Source organism: Falco peregrinus, chromosome 2, assembly GCF_023634155.1.
Source record: "Falco peregrinus isolate bFalPer1 chromosome 2, bFalPer1.pri, whole genome shotgun sequence".
Classification (NCBI taxonomy): Eukaryota; Metazoa; Chordata; class Aves; order Falconiformes; family Falconidae; genus Falco; species Falco peregrinus.
In genome coordinates this window covers 105,516,930-105,535,013 of record NC_073722.1, presented here as the reverse complement: position 1 = coordinate 105,535,013, position 18,084 = coordinate 105,516,930, and the positions used below count along the sequence as shown (strand labels likewise).

Sequence of the window (18,084 nt, the reverse complement as noted above, 5' to 3'; positions counted from 1 at the left end):
CTGCTGGCAAATTTAAAAACCTCCAATACCCATCAAATTAGGTAAGACAAATTCATCCGTTCTTCTGGCACCCTAACACAAAGGACAGGCTACAAGGTAACTTTGAAGATGTTAATTTTCTGGTAATTTTCTGGTTTTTCTTCTTGGGAATGATTTGCTATCAAGTAATATATACCTCTATGATCGGAACAGGATTTCATTGTTCGAGTCTAACAGGCTGTTTATTTCCCTGTTCCAGAGCTACTTGGTGGAGAAGGCAGCTGCCTCGTAGCTCCATCCCCATTATCAGACGGGAATAACGAGCCGTGTGTTCGGTGCTAGCGCACCTTTTCGCCAGTATTTTGGGAGGAAAATAGCCCATTATCTGTTCTTTGAATTGAAAGCAAGGTAATTTTCATCTAGCGGAGGAGCATTTTGTAATTTGCTGAGCAGCGGCTGGGCTGTTGCCTGGGGATGGCCGAGGGCATGATGGCTACCTCCATCCCACCAGTGGTAGCCACGTGGCCACGGGGGCTGGACCTGCAGCCCCCTCCTTTTCCCACAAGCAACCAGAAGACCAACGTCAGCTTCTGCCAGCTGCCAGAGCCTCCTATTACCAACAGAAAAATATCTGTTCCCTTCGGAGAAGAGCCTTTCCAACCTCTTCTGCAGCTGCCAGCCCATGGGGGACAGAGCCTGGCCATCACCCTGGCTCCTGACCCCCCCCGGAGCTGCCTGGCCTTCCCGTGCTGTGGCATGACTGTGACGGCCTCATTGGTGTTTCAGTGCTGCTCCAGTTATTTTTATATTTGGCTTTCTAATGTATCAGCTCATCGTTTTCCACTCAGCTCTTCTGTGCTTAGAAGCTGGCAGGAGAAGCCCCCCGTGCCTGAAAGCAGGGAGGGGGGGTAATGTAGGCCCCCTCCCCAAAGGAGGCTGCTCATCTCCAAACGTGCAAGCGGAGGGACGAGAAAACACTGGTAATTAAATGATGAACAGTGAGGTTTACAGAGCTCTAATATTCAATGGCCATGGCTTCTTTTAAACAAATCCTGAAGAGTGCAAGGAAGTTACATGCTCAGACTGATGCTGAAGTTACAGTCAAAGCAACTACTCACAAGCTACATCCACTTTTTAGCAGCTACTATACTAACTGGTATTCCTACAGACTACCTGAGAAGTGTAGCAGCAATAACGGTCAGGAAAGTTTCTTTTTCTGTACAGCTTAAAAAAAAATATTCATAAATTAATTTCAATTTTTAAAAATGAAGACTTTGAGAACGAGGTATTGGTGTACCTGGCTAAATGCTACTGCTGAGCTGCACAGCAGCTCCTTGCTTGGAGATCTTTTCCTCCACACCAAAGGGGAGTGAGCAGAATGGACCCACGTTCCCAAATTAACCACAGAAATAAAACATAGCTGCAACTTGACTCGGTAACTTCTCCAAAACGAATGCTACGAACTCCTAACCACACTTCAGAGTGAATGACATTTGTCTTTAGAATCCAGCCTGAGTCTCCTCTTTGCCATATTAATATGAAAAGTGTGTTGGTGCTTTGTCACAGTAATTCAGCCGCAAGGAATATCTGCCTAGAAAATAGCGTTCACTCTATAATTATATATTTTACTTTAGCACTTTTATAACAATAAAGTTATGACCACAATGAGGATGGAGTCATCTTCTGTGAGTTTAATCCCTGGGTGGTTCAGTGGACAGAAAAGAACACAACTAGGACAGGAATTTCTTTACAAATACTGACTTATTTGCAAAGCATCACCGATGGCCAAAGGACTCCGGCCACACAAGAGAGCCTGGGGAGGACAGACCCAGGCATGAGGCAGAAATCACCAGATGATGGCTACCAGTGATAGCCTGAACCTGAAGCACTGACTTCGTGCTGCATTCCCAGGTCCCAGTGAGGTGCCTTGACAGCGATTCTCCCAGCTTTATTGATACCAGAAAGGCTGCCAGGAAGGTTTTCATGGTCCAAATGTCAGGGAAATGGCACAGAGTATGATCACACACATTACAGACAGACTACAACAGCTGCCCTTATGAGAAGCCAACTGATATCCTATGGTTTGAAATCCAGACAGTCACAGCCAACTGCTTCAGAGCCGCAATCTCAAGCCACACAGAAAGAATGTGGAAACTTCACCAAGACGTGCTGCTGTGCTTCAGGGTTAGCGTGAAGGTAACTACTTGGCTGATGTAGTTGTTCAGCTCTAAACTTGACAAATGTGTTTGCACCTAGCACAAAAGGAGACAACCTTCTCCACCAAAATGCAAGGACTCAAAGACTCGTCAGCAAACATAAACCATCCATGCAAGGAACTCCAGCAGCCCAACTACTCAGCTATTAAAACCCACGTGACCTCCCTTCTCTTCCATTTTTATAGACTACGTTAACCACAAACATTTCATGTCATACAATTTTATTAACCCGGAATGCCAGCAAATGACTGCAAAACAGTCTCCCTCTCCTCTTTGATTCAACAAAAAAAAATAGCTTCAAATTTGACAAGATCTGTCAGCATCGCTGGACTGATCCCTTGGGTCATCTCAAGGTACTAAGGATTCAGCTCTCCGTGTGCTAATCCCTATTGTGCTCTGGAGCACCATCTCGGCCAGCACTGCCCATCCAGAACAAAACAGCACAATGCAAGAAAGAATCATGAATCATGGAGAAATGGGGGGTGGGGTAAGAGCTTCTCCACTGTCACCATATGGCTAGCTAGCTCTTCCCAGAAGCGCATCAGGACACTAATCTGGAATACGGACTGCAAGCCTGACACATACTCTCCCCCCACCTTGTTCCTCCCAGAGCAGTCAGTGTGACAGCATCCTTCTGTCATCAGGTAACCAGGTTGATCCACCCAGTACACACTTAACTACCTGGCTGTGCTCAGCAGCTTCTGTACTGAAAAATACTACTGAAATACGTATTACATAAATAAAAACACCATGGATACCTGGGTTTGTCATCATTCCACAATACGTCTGTTAAAATCACAACTACAGTAAATCATAGATTGCGTTCTGATTTTTTTTTCCCAGATTTTCTTTCCCAAGGGATGATAAGAAGTAATCTCCCTGTTGTTACAAATGTTTTATTTGGAAAATAAAGCTTTTATGCATATTTTAGTTGATCTAAATACAGTAGATCTTGGGTTTTTAAATCACCAGATAATACGCAATTATCTCAAGCTAGATTCTGATTTTGAAACAAGCTCTAATTAGCTCCCCATTTTATGCTGCTATAATCCTTTCTTCAACTCCCATGAGTGTTACTATTGCTAAGCAGCATGAGGTTAGGAATGATGGATGATACCCAGAAAGGAAGACAAACAAAAGGGAAATTCAAAATCCCCTGAGATCACCCGCAGCTGTATCGGCAAATGAAGATTTCCACATTAGGTCATAAGACGACCCTTACAGAAACACATACCAAAAAGGCACGTCTTTTTCCCACTGAGTATTTGCAAGTCTTTAATGTAGTATAGAGAGAGTACATGTCCTTCACAGAGGATAAATACAAAAGCGAATAAAAATCCGGCTTTCCTGGGAGTAGCTATGAAACCAACAGCACCAGAAAAGAAACTCTGTCTTCATGTCATATAGATGCTCAGTAAAGACACAAGACCCCAAAATAAAACAAACTAATAGAAGCTATATACAGTGCAAGTATTTAGAAAAAAATCCAAGCACATAAACCTTCTTCTGGCACATGGCTACTGTCCAAACCCAACCCAGCTCTGATCATCAGTAATGCAACTAAATAAGGGCCAAATTCATCACGAAAAAATGCTGATGCAGTTGGGTGACACTAATTCAACTTTTTTTTCCACGTGATTTGGTCCATGCTTTTGACACATAAATCATTAAAAAGGCAGATTTACCCAAGGGCATTAGAGCATTTAGGTGGAAGGAAATACACAGAAAAAAATGTTAGAAAAGGCACAGTGATACTATTTTTGACCACCTAGGGTACACACACCATTTTTGTGTAAAACATGTTCACTGAAACTCGCACAAGATCACCAAAGCCTTGATGAAAGGTCACAGGCAGAAAATACAGAGATATATATATCTTTGGCTGTAATTTTGATACGGACTGCATGTTTTCAAAATTTGTAAGCTTTCAAAGAAGAAACACAAGCCTGGCTTCTCTTTGCTATCTATCTATCTATCTATCTATCTATCTATCTATCTATCTATCTATCTATCTATCTATCTATCTATCTAATGCTTATCCATTTGTTCTCATATATAGAAGACTGATGGGTCCATCTGTCCACGTGTGACAATGGAAAATCACCAGACAAAAGAATAGATTTTCATGAATGAGGTGTTAATCAAAACCTTATGATCTAGAAGTGTAACTAACTGGGTCAGAAATCCAGAAAATCTTGCTAGTTTGATAGAATAGTGCCAAACAGTAATGAAAATACTCACAGCTAATAAAAGTTGGAGACTTTACTATGCATGTTGACACTCTGTACACTGAAGACCTTCTTGGCAAAGCACTCAGGAGCCACTGAATGTATTAGTTTAATTTCACTTCTTTCCCTTCATGCATTCAACAAGTTCCAAACCAATTATATTACATGGAAAAGGCTCCAGACCTTTTTCTCATTTCAAAATTGTTCTGATTAATTTCTGTTTTAAAATTACAAGTATGCAACCTTTTCTGCCTTGATTTTCCTGGGAAATGTCTCAGAAGACCAGAAAATTGGAGCTGTCTTTTTTTTTTTTTTTTTTTCCTACCCTGGAGTGGAGGATCTTTCACAAATGCGTAATTATTATTACCTTTTCCAAACTGTTTGCTGCGCTTTTAATTACAGAACAGCTGCTAATAAAAGAAAATTACCAAACTGCCCTTCCTTATTCAAATAACTTGGTTTTGCTCTTTTGTTCTGTGTGGTGGCACAACCTTCCTTTTCCCTTTATATGGAGAAAAGCACCAAGAAAAGGATGTCTTGTACAACAATTTTATTTTTTATCGCTGGAAAGGAGGAAGAAAAGGGCACGAGCCCATTTTCTCATTTGTAAGTCTGCTTTAAGGAAAGAAGGAGGGCGATCATCAATAATATGATTTTATTAGCTGATAGCAATGTGTCGCCTCACAAAATATTAGCTCAAGGGCAGGAACTGACAAACGAGATTGGGAGTGTGGGAGGGGAGCAAAATATCACAGCAGCAAAACTGAACTTCCTGAAGGAAATCACTTTCAGCTACCAGCGATCCTCATGGGAATCCAGAAGGTGGTCGGATTTTAATACTATGGGCTTGTCTTTCAATCTATTATAATTACAGTTAGTCATAAATATGATGATTAGCAATAACAATGCAGCTTTTTCCCAGCTCCTCTGATTTCAAATTCCTCTTAAAATGGTTACAATTAATTACTCGCACTTTCCACGCTGTCTTAGGCATTTATAACTGTAACAGTTACTCTTGCATAGTATTGATGCTACAAACAAGTAGTCAATGGCATGCTTTTAATGAACAGCAGTGTATAAAATATCGCGGGAAATTTCCATGTTCTCTAAATGCTTGGCTATCAATAACAATAGCCCTATGATTGCAAATGATTTTTTCCCATTTTGGTTTTGTTTTTGTGGCTTGTTTTTACCAGGGACATTTTTTTTTCCTTTTATCTATTTATTTTCAACTGTTCTCCTTAAGAAAAACGTGGACTGAATATCATCACGGATTTTCTTCTAGTAAAATCTTTTTAGAATGCAAAATAGTTTCCCCGTAGAGAGAAAAAGCAGTTTGGTTGGAATACTCAGAATAAAGCCAGCAAGCTCCAGGAAAAAAAAAAAAAAAAGTGTTTCAGAATGGCAGAAAAGTCGAAGAAGAGCACAACCCATCCTTCTCTGTATCCTGAAATGCAATAATTCTCCAGTACAGGGTACGGGCTGTAAGTACAGAGCAGGGCACAAGTCTTTTTCTAGACTAGAGAACAGCCAAGTGGTTTACGTCAGTTAAGCGTATCATTGGTAAAAAGTCTGTGTGGGTAGAGTTTGGTATCTAACAGCAGGAACACAGCTGTTCTGTTCCAGCCTCCCTCCTATACCGTGGCCATCTTACAAAACCTTTAGCAATTCACTTCTCCTTGACACTCATCTTTGCTGCATCTGCTTTTTTGCAAACGGAAAGGGGAGGGAGAAAAAAAAAGTCGGCTCGGAATATTTAACGGAGCTTGAAAAAGAAAGGCATACCGTGGTCTTTTCCCCACCTTCAAATTAACAAAGCAGATTTTGTGCAAAGGGAAGTGGGAAAAAAAAATATGCCAGCGAGTAAGGCAGCTGGAGTATGTAGATCACATTACAAACGAAAGGCTTGTTTTACAGCCATTGTCACATGTCAAGTTGATAAGCTGAACTATGGTAAAAAAAACCCTACAGAGCCAATGATCTCTAAGATCAGAGTCTTTTTACCTAATATATGCAGCTAAATATGTGTACTCCCTACATCTGCCATAGCAACAAGGAGAGAACGAGGAATTAACTGTGTTAATAAAAAAAACTGAAGGGACTCCTGTATGATACAACAAAACGCAAGAAACCTCTCGGCATCAAAGCAAAAGAAATGTAACAAAAAGCACAGAGAATTATTTCAGAGCAAATCATTGAAACCAGCTGATTACCTGAGCTTGCACATCCCTGCTGTAGGGAATCCTGTAATGATGTCACAGAGTGAAGGACTAGATAAGAGAGGAGAGGAAAATCAGGGAACAATAAAAGGAGATGCCAAACCACAAACTAAACAGTAAGCAGGCTCAACAAATAGCAAACTGCTGACCTCAGCAAGGGCGTGCTGCTCATTTAAGTCAGTGGCATTATCAGGGTACAACTGAGGCCAAACTCGAGTCTAGCCTTTCTGTATCAATAGGTATTAGGATAAGAGAAAGCCACATAAAAGCGTAATTGCAACACAGCATTCCCCCTTTAAAGCTTAGTTCTTCTAGCTCACCTCCTGAGAAAGCAATCGATACTCTCCTAGGAACAATCACAATCCCCTATGTAACCCTAGAAAACAGTGCACGAGATTTTCCAGCTCTTGGGCCAAAATTTTTTTGAATTATGTATCATATTCATGCCTAGATAATATCATCCTAATTAGGAACTTGGTAAGTGCTGCTTATCAATTACGCATAAACGAGTGCTTCGTTCGTAAACATTCCCAGTGTGTCCTCCTAGGGACCAGCTGGGCTGCAAGGGTGGACGCTGCCACTTCCAGTAATGCCTGGAGTAGCACCGGGTGCAAGGCTTGCTTACTGCAAATTTAACCAAAAAAAAAAAAAAAAAAAGGAACAAAAAAAAAAAAAGAAGGAAAAAAAAAAAGATTTCCTCCTCCTCAACTCAAACAACATAGTGGAATTTTAATTACCTTGTCCTTGTTGCTGCCCTTGTGCAGGCAGGACACACTGTCCCAGCTCACCATTCAACCAGAGCTGCATACGAATAAATGGTTCTCGGCCTTTTTGGGTCAATTTACTCCATGGCTTTGGCCTGGAGAGCATGTCACTGACACTTCCTTGGGACAGCCCCAATACCTGAAGTGAAGCAACCAAGAACGGCACGTTAACACATTGGATGTGGAAGCAGGGGGTGTGTGTAATTTAAGTCACTTTGGTTTCCTTTACTGCTACGGCGCTCGAATCGTTTTCATACGGACAATTAGTAAAACTGCAAAATGACATCTGTAGGTACTCAGATGGAAATGTTTTTCTCCTGCCGTGGTTTCCTTCTGGAGTGTGGTTTTGTTTTTTTTTTTTCCGGCAGGAACGGAGCGGCAGCACAAACGGCAGAAGGATGGTGCGAGATTTGCATGCTTTTCATATTTTGTGTCAAATAGTTTCATCGGTTTTAACAGGAAAAACACAGAGTCCAGGCACACACAGGCAGATAAAACAGGCAATGATTGGCATGTATTTTGTTCTCAAACAAAAATAATTGGGACTTTTGAGACTAGGCCTATATTTGGTTCATTTTTTTGGTATGAATTATAAAGATGTGTGTTTTCACCTGTAGCAGCGGCTGTTCCACGTAAGTAAATATTTAAGAATAGAGCCGACTGCAGCAAAGGGGGAATTTCAGACAGGCAGAATGCAATTATTTGCCTGGAATTCAGCACAGGTACAGGAGTTAAAAATCATACTTAATGAAAGCTGCCATGGGATCTTTAATGACCCCGAGAGGTCAGCTTTTTCATTTTACATCTTAGTGAAAAGGCAATAGTGCGATGCCAGCTCCTATTATACTTTTATATTGATTCAATTCTTTATAGGAAGAAGAAACACCAGATGTCCACCACTTCTTACAGTGTGGGAGGTGTTTTCTGGTGGTCAGGGACCACCCCAAAATCCCACATGTTCAATGCTTAGGGCCCACGGCATGAGAAATTCAGAAAACCTTATCGTGCATGGCGTATCTGTAATCAAACATTGCTTAAAAACGTCTCAAAGCACGCTAAGATAGCAATCACCAGGTGTAAGAAATGACTGCGAATTCCTGACTTCAGACTAAGGAGAGGTAGGGGATTTTCTGCGTGTTTGTTTAAGTACCTTTGTGCACATTTCCAAATATTAAAAAAAAAAAAAAAAAAAAGAAGAAAAATGCTCTTGTGTCCATAATCTTCACTTCTAACAAATTTAAGACTCTCCAGTCATGACAATGGCACTACTCAAATATTCCATGAATTCATTACATTAGGCATGAAATACTGAGTCTCAATAACGTTTGCTTCAGCTTTCAACATTTCTAAACTCGGGGCCCCATTTCTAATTACAGCTGGCTGAAGCCAATCATTGTATAAAAAACTAGGCGATTCACCAAATACAGGACAACTAATACTCTCCTTTGTGAGCTTATTTTGAAAATACTTAACATACGGAACAAAACATTTTTCCATCAGACATAGGTGCCTTATCCCCCGCCGTTAAACTGAGCTCCGTACCAACGTCATGAGCAAAACGCACATTCACAATACTGGTGTAACAAGAGAGAACCACTTCTTTACCTTTTCCCCAAAGATCCTTTGGCAGATGCCATTCTTTGCTAGCTTTTCTTTGACCTGCCGCGTTAGCTCTATCGTATCCACTTCCTGGTACATATAAATCTCATACTGCTCGGGTGTCAGTGGAGGAACTGAAGGTTTGGATGGTTTTGACAAAGACACGATAGGGGATGAAGGGAGTGGGCTATTTTGTGGTGTCTCACTGCGACTCGCCCCAGTCATGCTCAATTCAGAACTCTGCGAGTACGGTGATTCAGCGTTTGGCCACTCTTTCCAATACTCTGAAGAAGATGGTCCTTGGAGCTGGCTACGATCTGGCCTAGTCTGATTGCTGACCTTTTCTTTTCCACCACTGGCTTCCTCAACTTTTACATCTTCAGGAAGAGCTGTATTTCTTCTCTCATGCTGCACAGTATTCCACCAATGGTCCTTCCAAACACCACCACGTCCCAACTCATTTTTAACATGCCTCAACATACCCTGGGCAGAATCACTTATTCCATGAAGCTCTAGAACAGGTGCCTCCTGAGGCTCCTTTTTGAGCCCAGAGAGGTTCTGCAATGCAGAGATACTGGAATCAGTGACAGATGAATGTTTCTTCAGGGATATGGCCAAAGGAGAATAGCTGGAAACCGAAGACATTGCAGGTGTAGATACTAGTTTGGGGGACAGGATAGAAATGTCAGCTTGAGATAAAGGTGGTGTTTTTAAGGCAGGTTCAAGGGCAGCCTGCTGTGCCTCCATTTCACGTCGGGCTTGTTGCAGAATGGATCGAATAGCATCATCAGAATTGCCACTGCTAGATGCAGAAGGCGGCTGAGCCGGCTCAGCTATGAAAAACAACCAAAAGACTAAATGCAACAGAGGAATATGCTTTATATTCAACACGTGCTACTGTAACTATTTCCCAGTCAGAAAAAGGGCTGCAATACATTTCTGGATGGGAGGGAGGAGTTTTCACTAAGCAAAGCTTTGTGCTTTTCAAAATAAGGTAAGATTTCCAAAGTTCTTCACTGGAAAATTTTTATAGTTGCCAAAGTGCTGGACGTTTGCACGCACAGACTCAACTGCAGAAGTCTAGTACTACTTGCACGTTTTCCACCATTGTAAAAATTTTCAAATAAATGCCTTTGAAAATCAAGCCTTCCTTTCTTCCTCCCCTACCCCCAAGCGGTCAATAACATTTTATGGTTTTATTTACAAAGTTATTTAACCTTTTACTTCTCTCTGTCTCCACAAATGAAGCGTAACACACACTCAAGGCTGAACACAGCTGCATTCACCTGGACTGACTATTAATACCCTCTTACAATATAAATCAGGTGAGTCCTTTTAACTCCAAAAACATGACACACAAATTACAACAGAGCAAGAACTTTAGAAAGAGACTTCATTATTTTGTTTGACAAGCTAAATATGCTCCTGCTTCCTGTTTCCTTGTTTCGTGGTCCCAACCACTGAAATAAACAGCTCTACAAAAATGAGGCAGATGCCTGCCCATCACTCTCCGCCTTATCTAAAGCCCTAGAATGGAGCCACGGGCACTTTTTCAGAAGAATTAACACCTAAATGCAGTATTACAGTGGTGAACCAGGACTCATGCGGCTGTGCTGCAGCCGTCGGGGATGAGCAGAGCCTGGAACACGGGGGTAGAACGATCTCTGCAGAGCCCAGAGGTTTTCGCAATGGCATCTGTTTCCATTTAAGTTAGCCTCCGCTGAGGTCCCTGCTGCTTGAAACTCAATTCCTCTGAAAGCTACTCTATAAAGAACGGGGAAAGTGAAGCACTAGATAGTAACAGGGAACCCATACACTGCAAGAAGTGGCCTCAAAGCGAAGTAAGATTTGAAACATGCTGCCTATTATTCTAGTAATATTATGCCTCATCTGAATACATTTCCAAATTTGCTTCCCTACGTTCCTTCCTGTCACTCACTATAAAATAGATGAAAAGCTAAGAAATGGGAAAAAAGACAGTGGGGCTCTCTCTTCTGTTTTATCTACTGGTTTCATAGGGATTTTTGAGGCTGAATTAATATTTGAAAGGAAGCCTGAGACTCGCAGATGAAACATGCTACTGAACAACGTACTTGCAGTTTCCTGCACACAGCCCATGTTTTTCTCTATGTCATCATTACTTTTATAAAGCAATTTTATTTAAATCGTATATTAACTACTCTTTTATAAAAATTCTGCCATGAGATTAGCTTAGTTTTCATTTAAAAGGCAACTACCCAAACCCCTAAATCAATATTTACTTTAAAAAACAAAACTAAAGTCTTGCACAGTACTTTCTACTTCAGCATTAGTGCTTTAGCAGTACTGGAAACTTTTAGGAAGGGCTACGGAGTAGACAGAAATGTTAACTACATGACAGCACACAATGAGAATTAAACTTATCTCAGGCTAAGATGTAAAATTAATGATGTTTTCGGGAAAGGAAACGCTTTTTGGATTTGCCAGTTCATTCACTGAATACATTTTGTAACCAAAAATAAAGCTGTACGAAAGTCAGAACTGAGTTTGCCTATATTATAATTTCAGTACGTGATGTCCTCAGTACGATGGCACTATGTGACTGGTAGTCGCTGGCTAGGTCGTGACCTTCACCCCGACAAATCCATGCAGTTCCCTCGCCCATGCAGTTGTGTCCCTAGGGCTTGAGTTAAGAGAGAAGAGAAAGCAGGAGCCATTCCCTTTCCAAGGAGCAAACTGGCAGAAGAAAGGATTTTGTAGGTTCCCCCTGCAGAGCGACTGCCCGCAGGTCTGGAGCAGTGTAAAGAAGGCAGAGAGCTCTGCATGTGGAAAAACGTGTTTAGAAACCTCACAGCATTGCTCCCCCGGGAGCAGGGCAGAGCAGAGCAGGCAGAGCGCTGAGCAGGGACCCTGCCAAGCTGTGACATGTGTAACCTGAACTTGGGGTGTCTTATAGACAGAAACAACTCCGCTAAATAATACTAATAAAAAAAAAAAACAAAACCAAACCCAAAAGCAAAAAAAAAAAAAAAAAAAAGCTCTTCAAACCTACATTCAAGGTTTTAAGAATATAATTAACTGACCAGAAAGCTCATGGTAATTGTTTTAATTAAATTCTGAAATAAAAGGAGCAAGAGACAAAATGAGAGCGTACCTGTTTTCTGTACTTGCAGCTCCCTTTTGGCTTGTTCGAGAATGGATTTGATGGCTTCATCAGAGCCAGACTCTGTGGTTCGGATTCTTGTGGTTATATTACCTGAAGAGGAAAACAAAACTGATGACACTGGGAAAACTTCTATTGGTTTGGTTGTTTCTTTAACACAAAGACAGGCAGTACATACTGATATACGGCACGCATGACCGGGTGACAGTTCACATAGGAGCTTTACCTACATTTACAACACCAAGAACATACTTAACGTAGTAAAATATCTTTGCTGTGCAAAAGCCTGCCTGCTAGCTGCACTGGACCGACGAGAACACTGACATCGTCAGAGAAAGAACTAGGTGGTCATATATTCCTTTTCCAGGATAATATATAGGTCTACTTTTCCCCCCCCCCCTTTTTTTTTTTTTTTTTTTTTTTTTTTTTGGAGGGGGAGAGGAAACAGAAGGGAAAAGAACCAGAGGGGAAAGGAAGAAAGCTAAAACTGTAAGATCAGGAATAAACTTATAAATTGCATCAGCTGCTAGGCAAAGTAGGATGAGTATACATTCAGCCCAAAACAGAATTAAAAAGTAACTAGATAAAAATAATTTTTAACTTTCTAGAGGTTAATATATTAAGAAAAACAGTCATTTAAACACAGATACCATTTGAAGTACTCTCCAGCTAAGAGCTATTACTTGGTTGTTTCGGTTTTTTTAACCTCTAAAGGGAAGAAACGGAAGGAAAACTATGACTGTGAATGCTACTGCACTTAACTGCATTTTTCATTATGAGCTTATCATTTGTCAGTGAGCTAGATAATTTCTGACTGGAGTCAAAACAACTACAGTTTTGGGGTACCCATTTTTGTTTTTTCTTCTGCCTCTTGTCTTGCTAAAAGAACAAAATCTGCAACTAATCTATCGTGAAGGAAAATGTTCGTACTTCCTGCTCAGTGGTAATTTATTGATCTGATGTTCACGTGTCTTGTTGCCTTTTTCATACACCATAGTGAAGTAAGTATCACGCTAATTTAACAGCGTATTATTTGTCAACGTAAGCCCCGTGAGAAGAAAGAAGTAAATCTAGAGCAGCAGTACGCGATTGATGTTGCAATTGTGCAACCTTCTCCCTCCAAAATCACAAAAACAGCAAAGAGAGCATTTCAACAGATCTGATGACTTTATAAAGCCACTTCTATCACTTATCTTTTTTTTTTTTTTTTAATCTGCGTACTCAGTGAGGTTGGGAGTGGAAGAAGTATCCAAACAGGGTTACGTTAGTACAGCAGCAGCAGAATTAGAAAAAGCGAAGTGCTCATCTAACCCATGGTTTGTTTTATACTTACTGTCTGTTTTTCTATCAGATTCCAGGCCAGAATCAAACTGCACAGTTTTAAGGAAACACACAGCTAAAGCACACTCCACTTCCTAGGTATTGACTGCAAAGAAAAACACCTGCCTGTGACGTACCTTCAGACCCATTTCTTCGTTTCGGTACTTCCTGAAATAGTCTGTTCAGGTTCTGGCCTGGATTCTCTGTTGAAAAACAAGTTTGGTAAGAACAAAACAATCAGGGGATGGTTGCTCTGACATCATGGGCTGTGTGACATGAGAAGCTAGCAGCCTGTCTCTGACCGCCAGGGTTCAAGCTGTCCTCACCCCCTCAAGCCTTTGTCTGAGCGCTGGAGGAGCTGGCTACTTTGGAAGAAGCAAGGCTGGCTGATTTGTTAATAAAGATTACAGCTACGTTCGGAAAGGAGATTAGACAGATATAAATAAATGTCTAGAGATACCAAAAATGAAGAGGTTAAAGATGGGCAGATAATCCCCTCAAGTACAATCATCAAAAGGAAGAACAGATTATAAATCTAACAGTGTGCACTTTCAATTAAACAAAATCTAGGAAAACCCTGCCTGCCTTTTCCAGTATTTCTTGACTGTAAACAACTTACTTTGCAGTTTCTCTAAATGTAAATCTCAGTCTTCACTTAAGATGAATCACAATGAAATGCATGTTATTTCTTAAAATCGCTGCCTTAAATATGCAAAGCTGCTTTAAATTAGGATTTTTTTTTAAGTTACTCATCTCATGCATCACATGACATTTTGTCAAAACACTTTGGGGAAAAAATAAATCACACAAGACACAACAAAAGTCTGGTCTCAATAACCAAACCTAAATAAAAACCTTGAAGTATTTCTGAGGGCAGATACTCTCAGTAGCTACTGAACCTTTTCACTCTGTATTTAGCTCTGACACGGAGCTACTGGGAAGGGAGGGATGGCAGTGTCCCTGCTGCCTGCTCCTGCTGACAAACCCAAGTCAGCAGCTAAAAAAAGCAGAAGCAAAGATACTAACCTGCTTGAGTGCTGAACAGCGGAGTTAGAAGCTGTACTTTCTGTACCTGACCTCTGATTTTGGGTGAAACCAGCAGCAACACACAACTGGCCCCGTACAGGGAAGCTTTCAGCTTTTAATGTTTGTAACTAACAGGAAAACAGGGCGAGACCCTCAGCTGGCGAGCGCTTACCTCTTTGTCTACCCTGGATGCTGCGAAGAGCCAAGATGTTCTGCTCGTCCGAGAGGAACTGCTTCATCTTATGGAAGGGCTCCTTGCCTCTCACAGTCAGTTTATTCCATGGCTTTGGCCGGGCTAGTATCTCACTCACAGACCCTTGTGACAGTCCCAACACATAATGTCCAAATATCCGCTGTCCGATATTGTGCTTGATCAATTGCTCTTTCACCTGACGTGCAATTTCGGCTGTGTCTATCTCCTCGCCTTCAGAGATGCTCCCAGCACTTTCTGACTGGCTGGGAGATGGGGCCATGCCATTTACGTCCGGACTTTGTTGTAACGGACTTTGGGAAGATATGGAGTTTGTGCTGTAAGGACCTGTTGAAAAAATCATGCTTGTGCTTCCTGCTTCCTGCATTGCCTTGGAGTAGAAGGACTGCATTAGCTGTCGCTGGAGGAGAGAGTTTAGTGCAAATTTTCCTGTGGAGGCCAGGGGTAAGCTGGGGCTCGCCAGGGATGAGCTGAAAAAGTCTTGACTTAAACCCGTTGGTGAGAACTGGTGTGTACCATTAGTACTGGGAGCCTGCTCCCCCGCGTTGCGGAGCAACTGAGAAGGAGGGGAGGCCGGCAAGGTTGCAGGACGCTGACTCTCAGGCTGGTCTTTCCCTTTTCTCCTGGCTGACCCTACAAGGAAGGTCAAACATAATGCATTATGGGGGATCAAAGAGGGAAAAACCAAGATAAAAAAATGCAAAGTTTGCCCCGCAAAGGGAAAAAAAAAAAGTGCAGATTTCCAAGGGCCAATGAAGCGGTGGTGGGATTTTTGGTTTCGGTTTTGGTTTTGGTTTGTTTTCATTTGTTTGTTGTTGGTTTTTTTGTGCTTTTTTTTCTTCTTTTTTTCCATAATTGTAATTTTAATAAGCCAAACAAGGCCCCCAAAACAAACAACATGCATTTCATGTTTGCACCTTTCTTGTATGTTGCAGCCTGGAGAATCCCCCTTACAAACATTAAAACTAGAACAGTTACATGAAGCGCAGTTATACATTTAAAATAAAAGCAGTTACAGACAGCAAGTCTCTTTGTTGTCTCTCATTCAAGACATTACTCATTGGACCTAACTGAACCCAAATGCAGCAAACATTTACATTTTGGGACAAACCAATTTGAATAAAGGAATCACCATTAGGTGGATGCACCAAGATCACTCAGTTAAAAGTCATAAAACGCTTCAGAATTCAGTAATCCCAGGGCCAGTGGCAACTTTTAACTTGCTTCCAGCTGCAAAAACCATAAGCATTCAAGTATCTGGAAATTCCATGACTTGCCATTTGAAAAATGTGCACGCAAGATGTAAAAAGCCCACATTATGAAAGCTCAACGGCAAACACACTTTGCTAAAAAGAAAGTATTTTGTTTTTCCAAGCTGACCTGCTGTGGTAGTATATCTAAGCGTATCAGACAGGAAGGTTACTGTGTTCTATATGCAAACATTCTGCATAACATTGTGTGTGGGGGAAGAGACTTCTGGTGCCACGGATGAATTTGTTCCCAAAACAGAAGATACCCTCAAATGCTACCACTTGGTACATCTCGTAATGCCTCTCTTCCCTAACCTTTAAAGACTCTCTGAGGTCTCCAAGTTTTATTTTATTATCCAGCCTATAAAACTGCAGAAATCAAACGTTATTCAGTGCTCTTGTTGCCTCTTAATCTTTCTGCCATGCATTAGCTCAGACATTCACCTCTCACTCAGCCCTCCCTCCCTTTACAAGACAGCAAACAAACCAGAATTAGCCAAAAATCATGTCAACCTACCACTCAGGTCACTATTTGTGATACGCAGCGTGGCGTTCTCAGACTGCAAGGAGCGGTTCTTCTCCAGCAGCAGCACCTCCAGCGGTTTAGATGCATCCTAAAGAAAATCAAAGTGGGAGGTTTGTTTCTAAAAGCATTAAGAGTTTCACTCAGGCACTCAAAAGGATTTCAGAAGAAGAAAACAAGCGCTCATCTCCGTTATGCACACAGCTAGGGAATTCACCGTGCATGTATTTGCAGGAATCACTCAGTGCTCCTCCGTGAGCCATACAAGAGATTCACTGTTTAATTTTCATTGTAAATCATTCATCAATTCTGCATTATTTCGAAATAAGTAACAGAACATTTTCTTAATCCTACTTATTTTGAAACGGTACTGGCACTCTTTCAATTTAAAAGCTGTAGACTTCTTTTAATCTGATTTACAACAGGAGTTAAGATTATATTATTTCTTTTAGGTCAACTGACCCAAGTTAAGCATTTCCTTGAAATGCTGTGTTTCAGCATAAACAGTTTGTTCAAAAATAAAATCAGTCACAGAAACCTGCCATTTACCTTCCACTAGATAACTAACCCTTGATCATTAAAAAATATATTGAAAATTAATCCCAGTATATTAATATTCTGTTCAGATTTCAGAAGCAGGAATTTAATTCATAACCTTTAAACTTAAGTAAGATTAATTTGCTGGATGAGCAGAGCTTTGTCCTGCTTTCTCAGTACTCAAAGGTTTGTTTTCTTTCACGAACATTATTTTCAAGGCTAACGAAGACTTAAAAATGTTAAAATTGTGGGGCTCAGCGTACTGTCAGTACAAGAAACATGCAAATATCAGCATAGCTGCACACCAACTCCAGCATCTTTACAAGACTCAACTGCAGAACATTACGGTTATCCACTCACTCCAGCACAGCTGAAAACGTCAGTCTTTGTCCTTGACCACTTAAAAGAAATCAACAGGCAAAAAATGTTCAGTTCAGCTTTTTACATAAAGAAACATCAGGAAAACAATGATCAACTCCTATGTCTCATCACCAACAGGAAACTGTCCAAGCCAACACCAGTGAATTGCAAGACAAAATCTTTGTTAATTAACTGAACTGCCGAAGTAAGAAAACAAAAGTAGGTTCAGTACCTGCGCACCAGAGCTTTCAGATGGTGCAAACTCCATGGATTTCAATATACTGCGGAAGGTAGAAAAAACAATTATTTTCTATTTCTTCTTTTCATAACGACTCCACTAATGAGCATTAACATTATCATTTCCTACTCTCCAGCAACACTACGAGTGATAACAACTTTCCTTGCAGTAACACAGTCTCGTAATGAATACAAAATAACTATTCAAACTAGTTACTGGATAAGAAAATTTTCTCAAGCGTCATCTAAATCATTCCATATGCAATCCCACCAGGCCATTTTAAAGCGTAAATTTAAAGGTTAATAAGGATATAACATTTTAAGCTGTCAGAAGCAATATAAATTTATCTGTGAAGCTTGAAGGGAATGAAAAAGTTGTAGCAAAGCAACAAAAAACAAGGGAATCACCAGCACAGTTACACTACTTTGTATAATATACACCAGCTCACACAGCAAGGAAAATATGCACAACT

General features: G+C 40.9%; 1 protein-coding gene across 8 annotated transcripts in view; it reads right to left on the bottom strand.

Moving 5' to 3' along the window:
- CUX1 (cut like homeobox 1) overlaps positions 1–18,084 on the bottom strand; it is a 281,435-nt gene that overhangs the window by 59,806 nt on the left and 203,545 nt on the right. The window contains exons 13-20 of one of the 8 annotated variants that reach the window (XM_055797915.1): positions 17,607–17,655; positions 16,472–16,568; positions 14,666–15,337; positions 13,605–13,670; positions 12,139–12,240; positions 9,012–9,838; positions 7,380–7,545; positions 6,637–6,693 (exon numbers count right to left, since the gene is read on the bottom strand). In XM_055797915.1, the coding sequence (XP_055653890.1) occupies positions 6,637–6,693; positions 7,380–7,545; positions 9,012–9,838; positions 12,139–12,240; positions 13,605–13,670; positions 14,666–15,337; positions 16,472–16,568; positions 17,607–17,655 (2,036 nt within the window). The remainder of the gene's footprint in view (positions 1–6,636; positions 6,694–7,379; positions 7,546–9,011; positions 9,839–12,138; positions 12,241–13,604; positions 13,671–14,665; positions 15,338–16,471; positions 16,569–17,606; positions 17,656–18,084) is intronic. The other 7 variants (XM_055797918.1, XM_055797916.1, XM_055797917.1 and 4 more) reach the window with 7 other exon arrangements.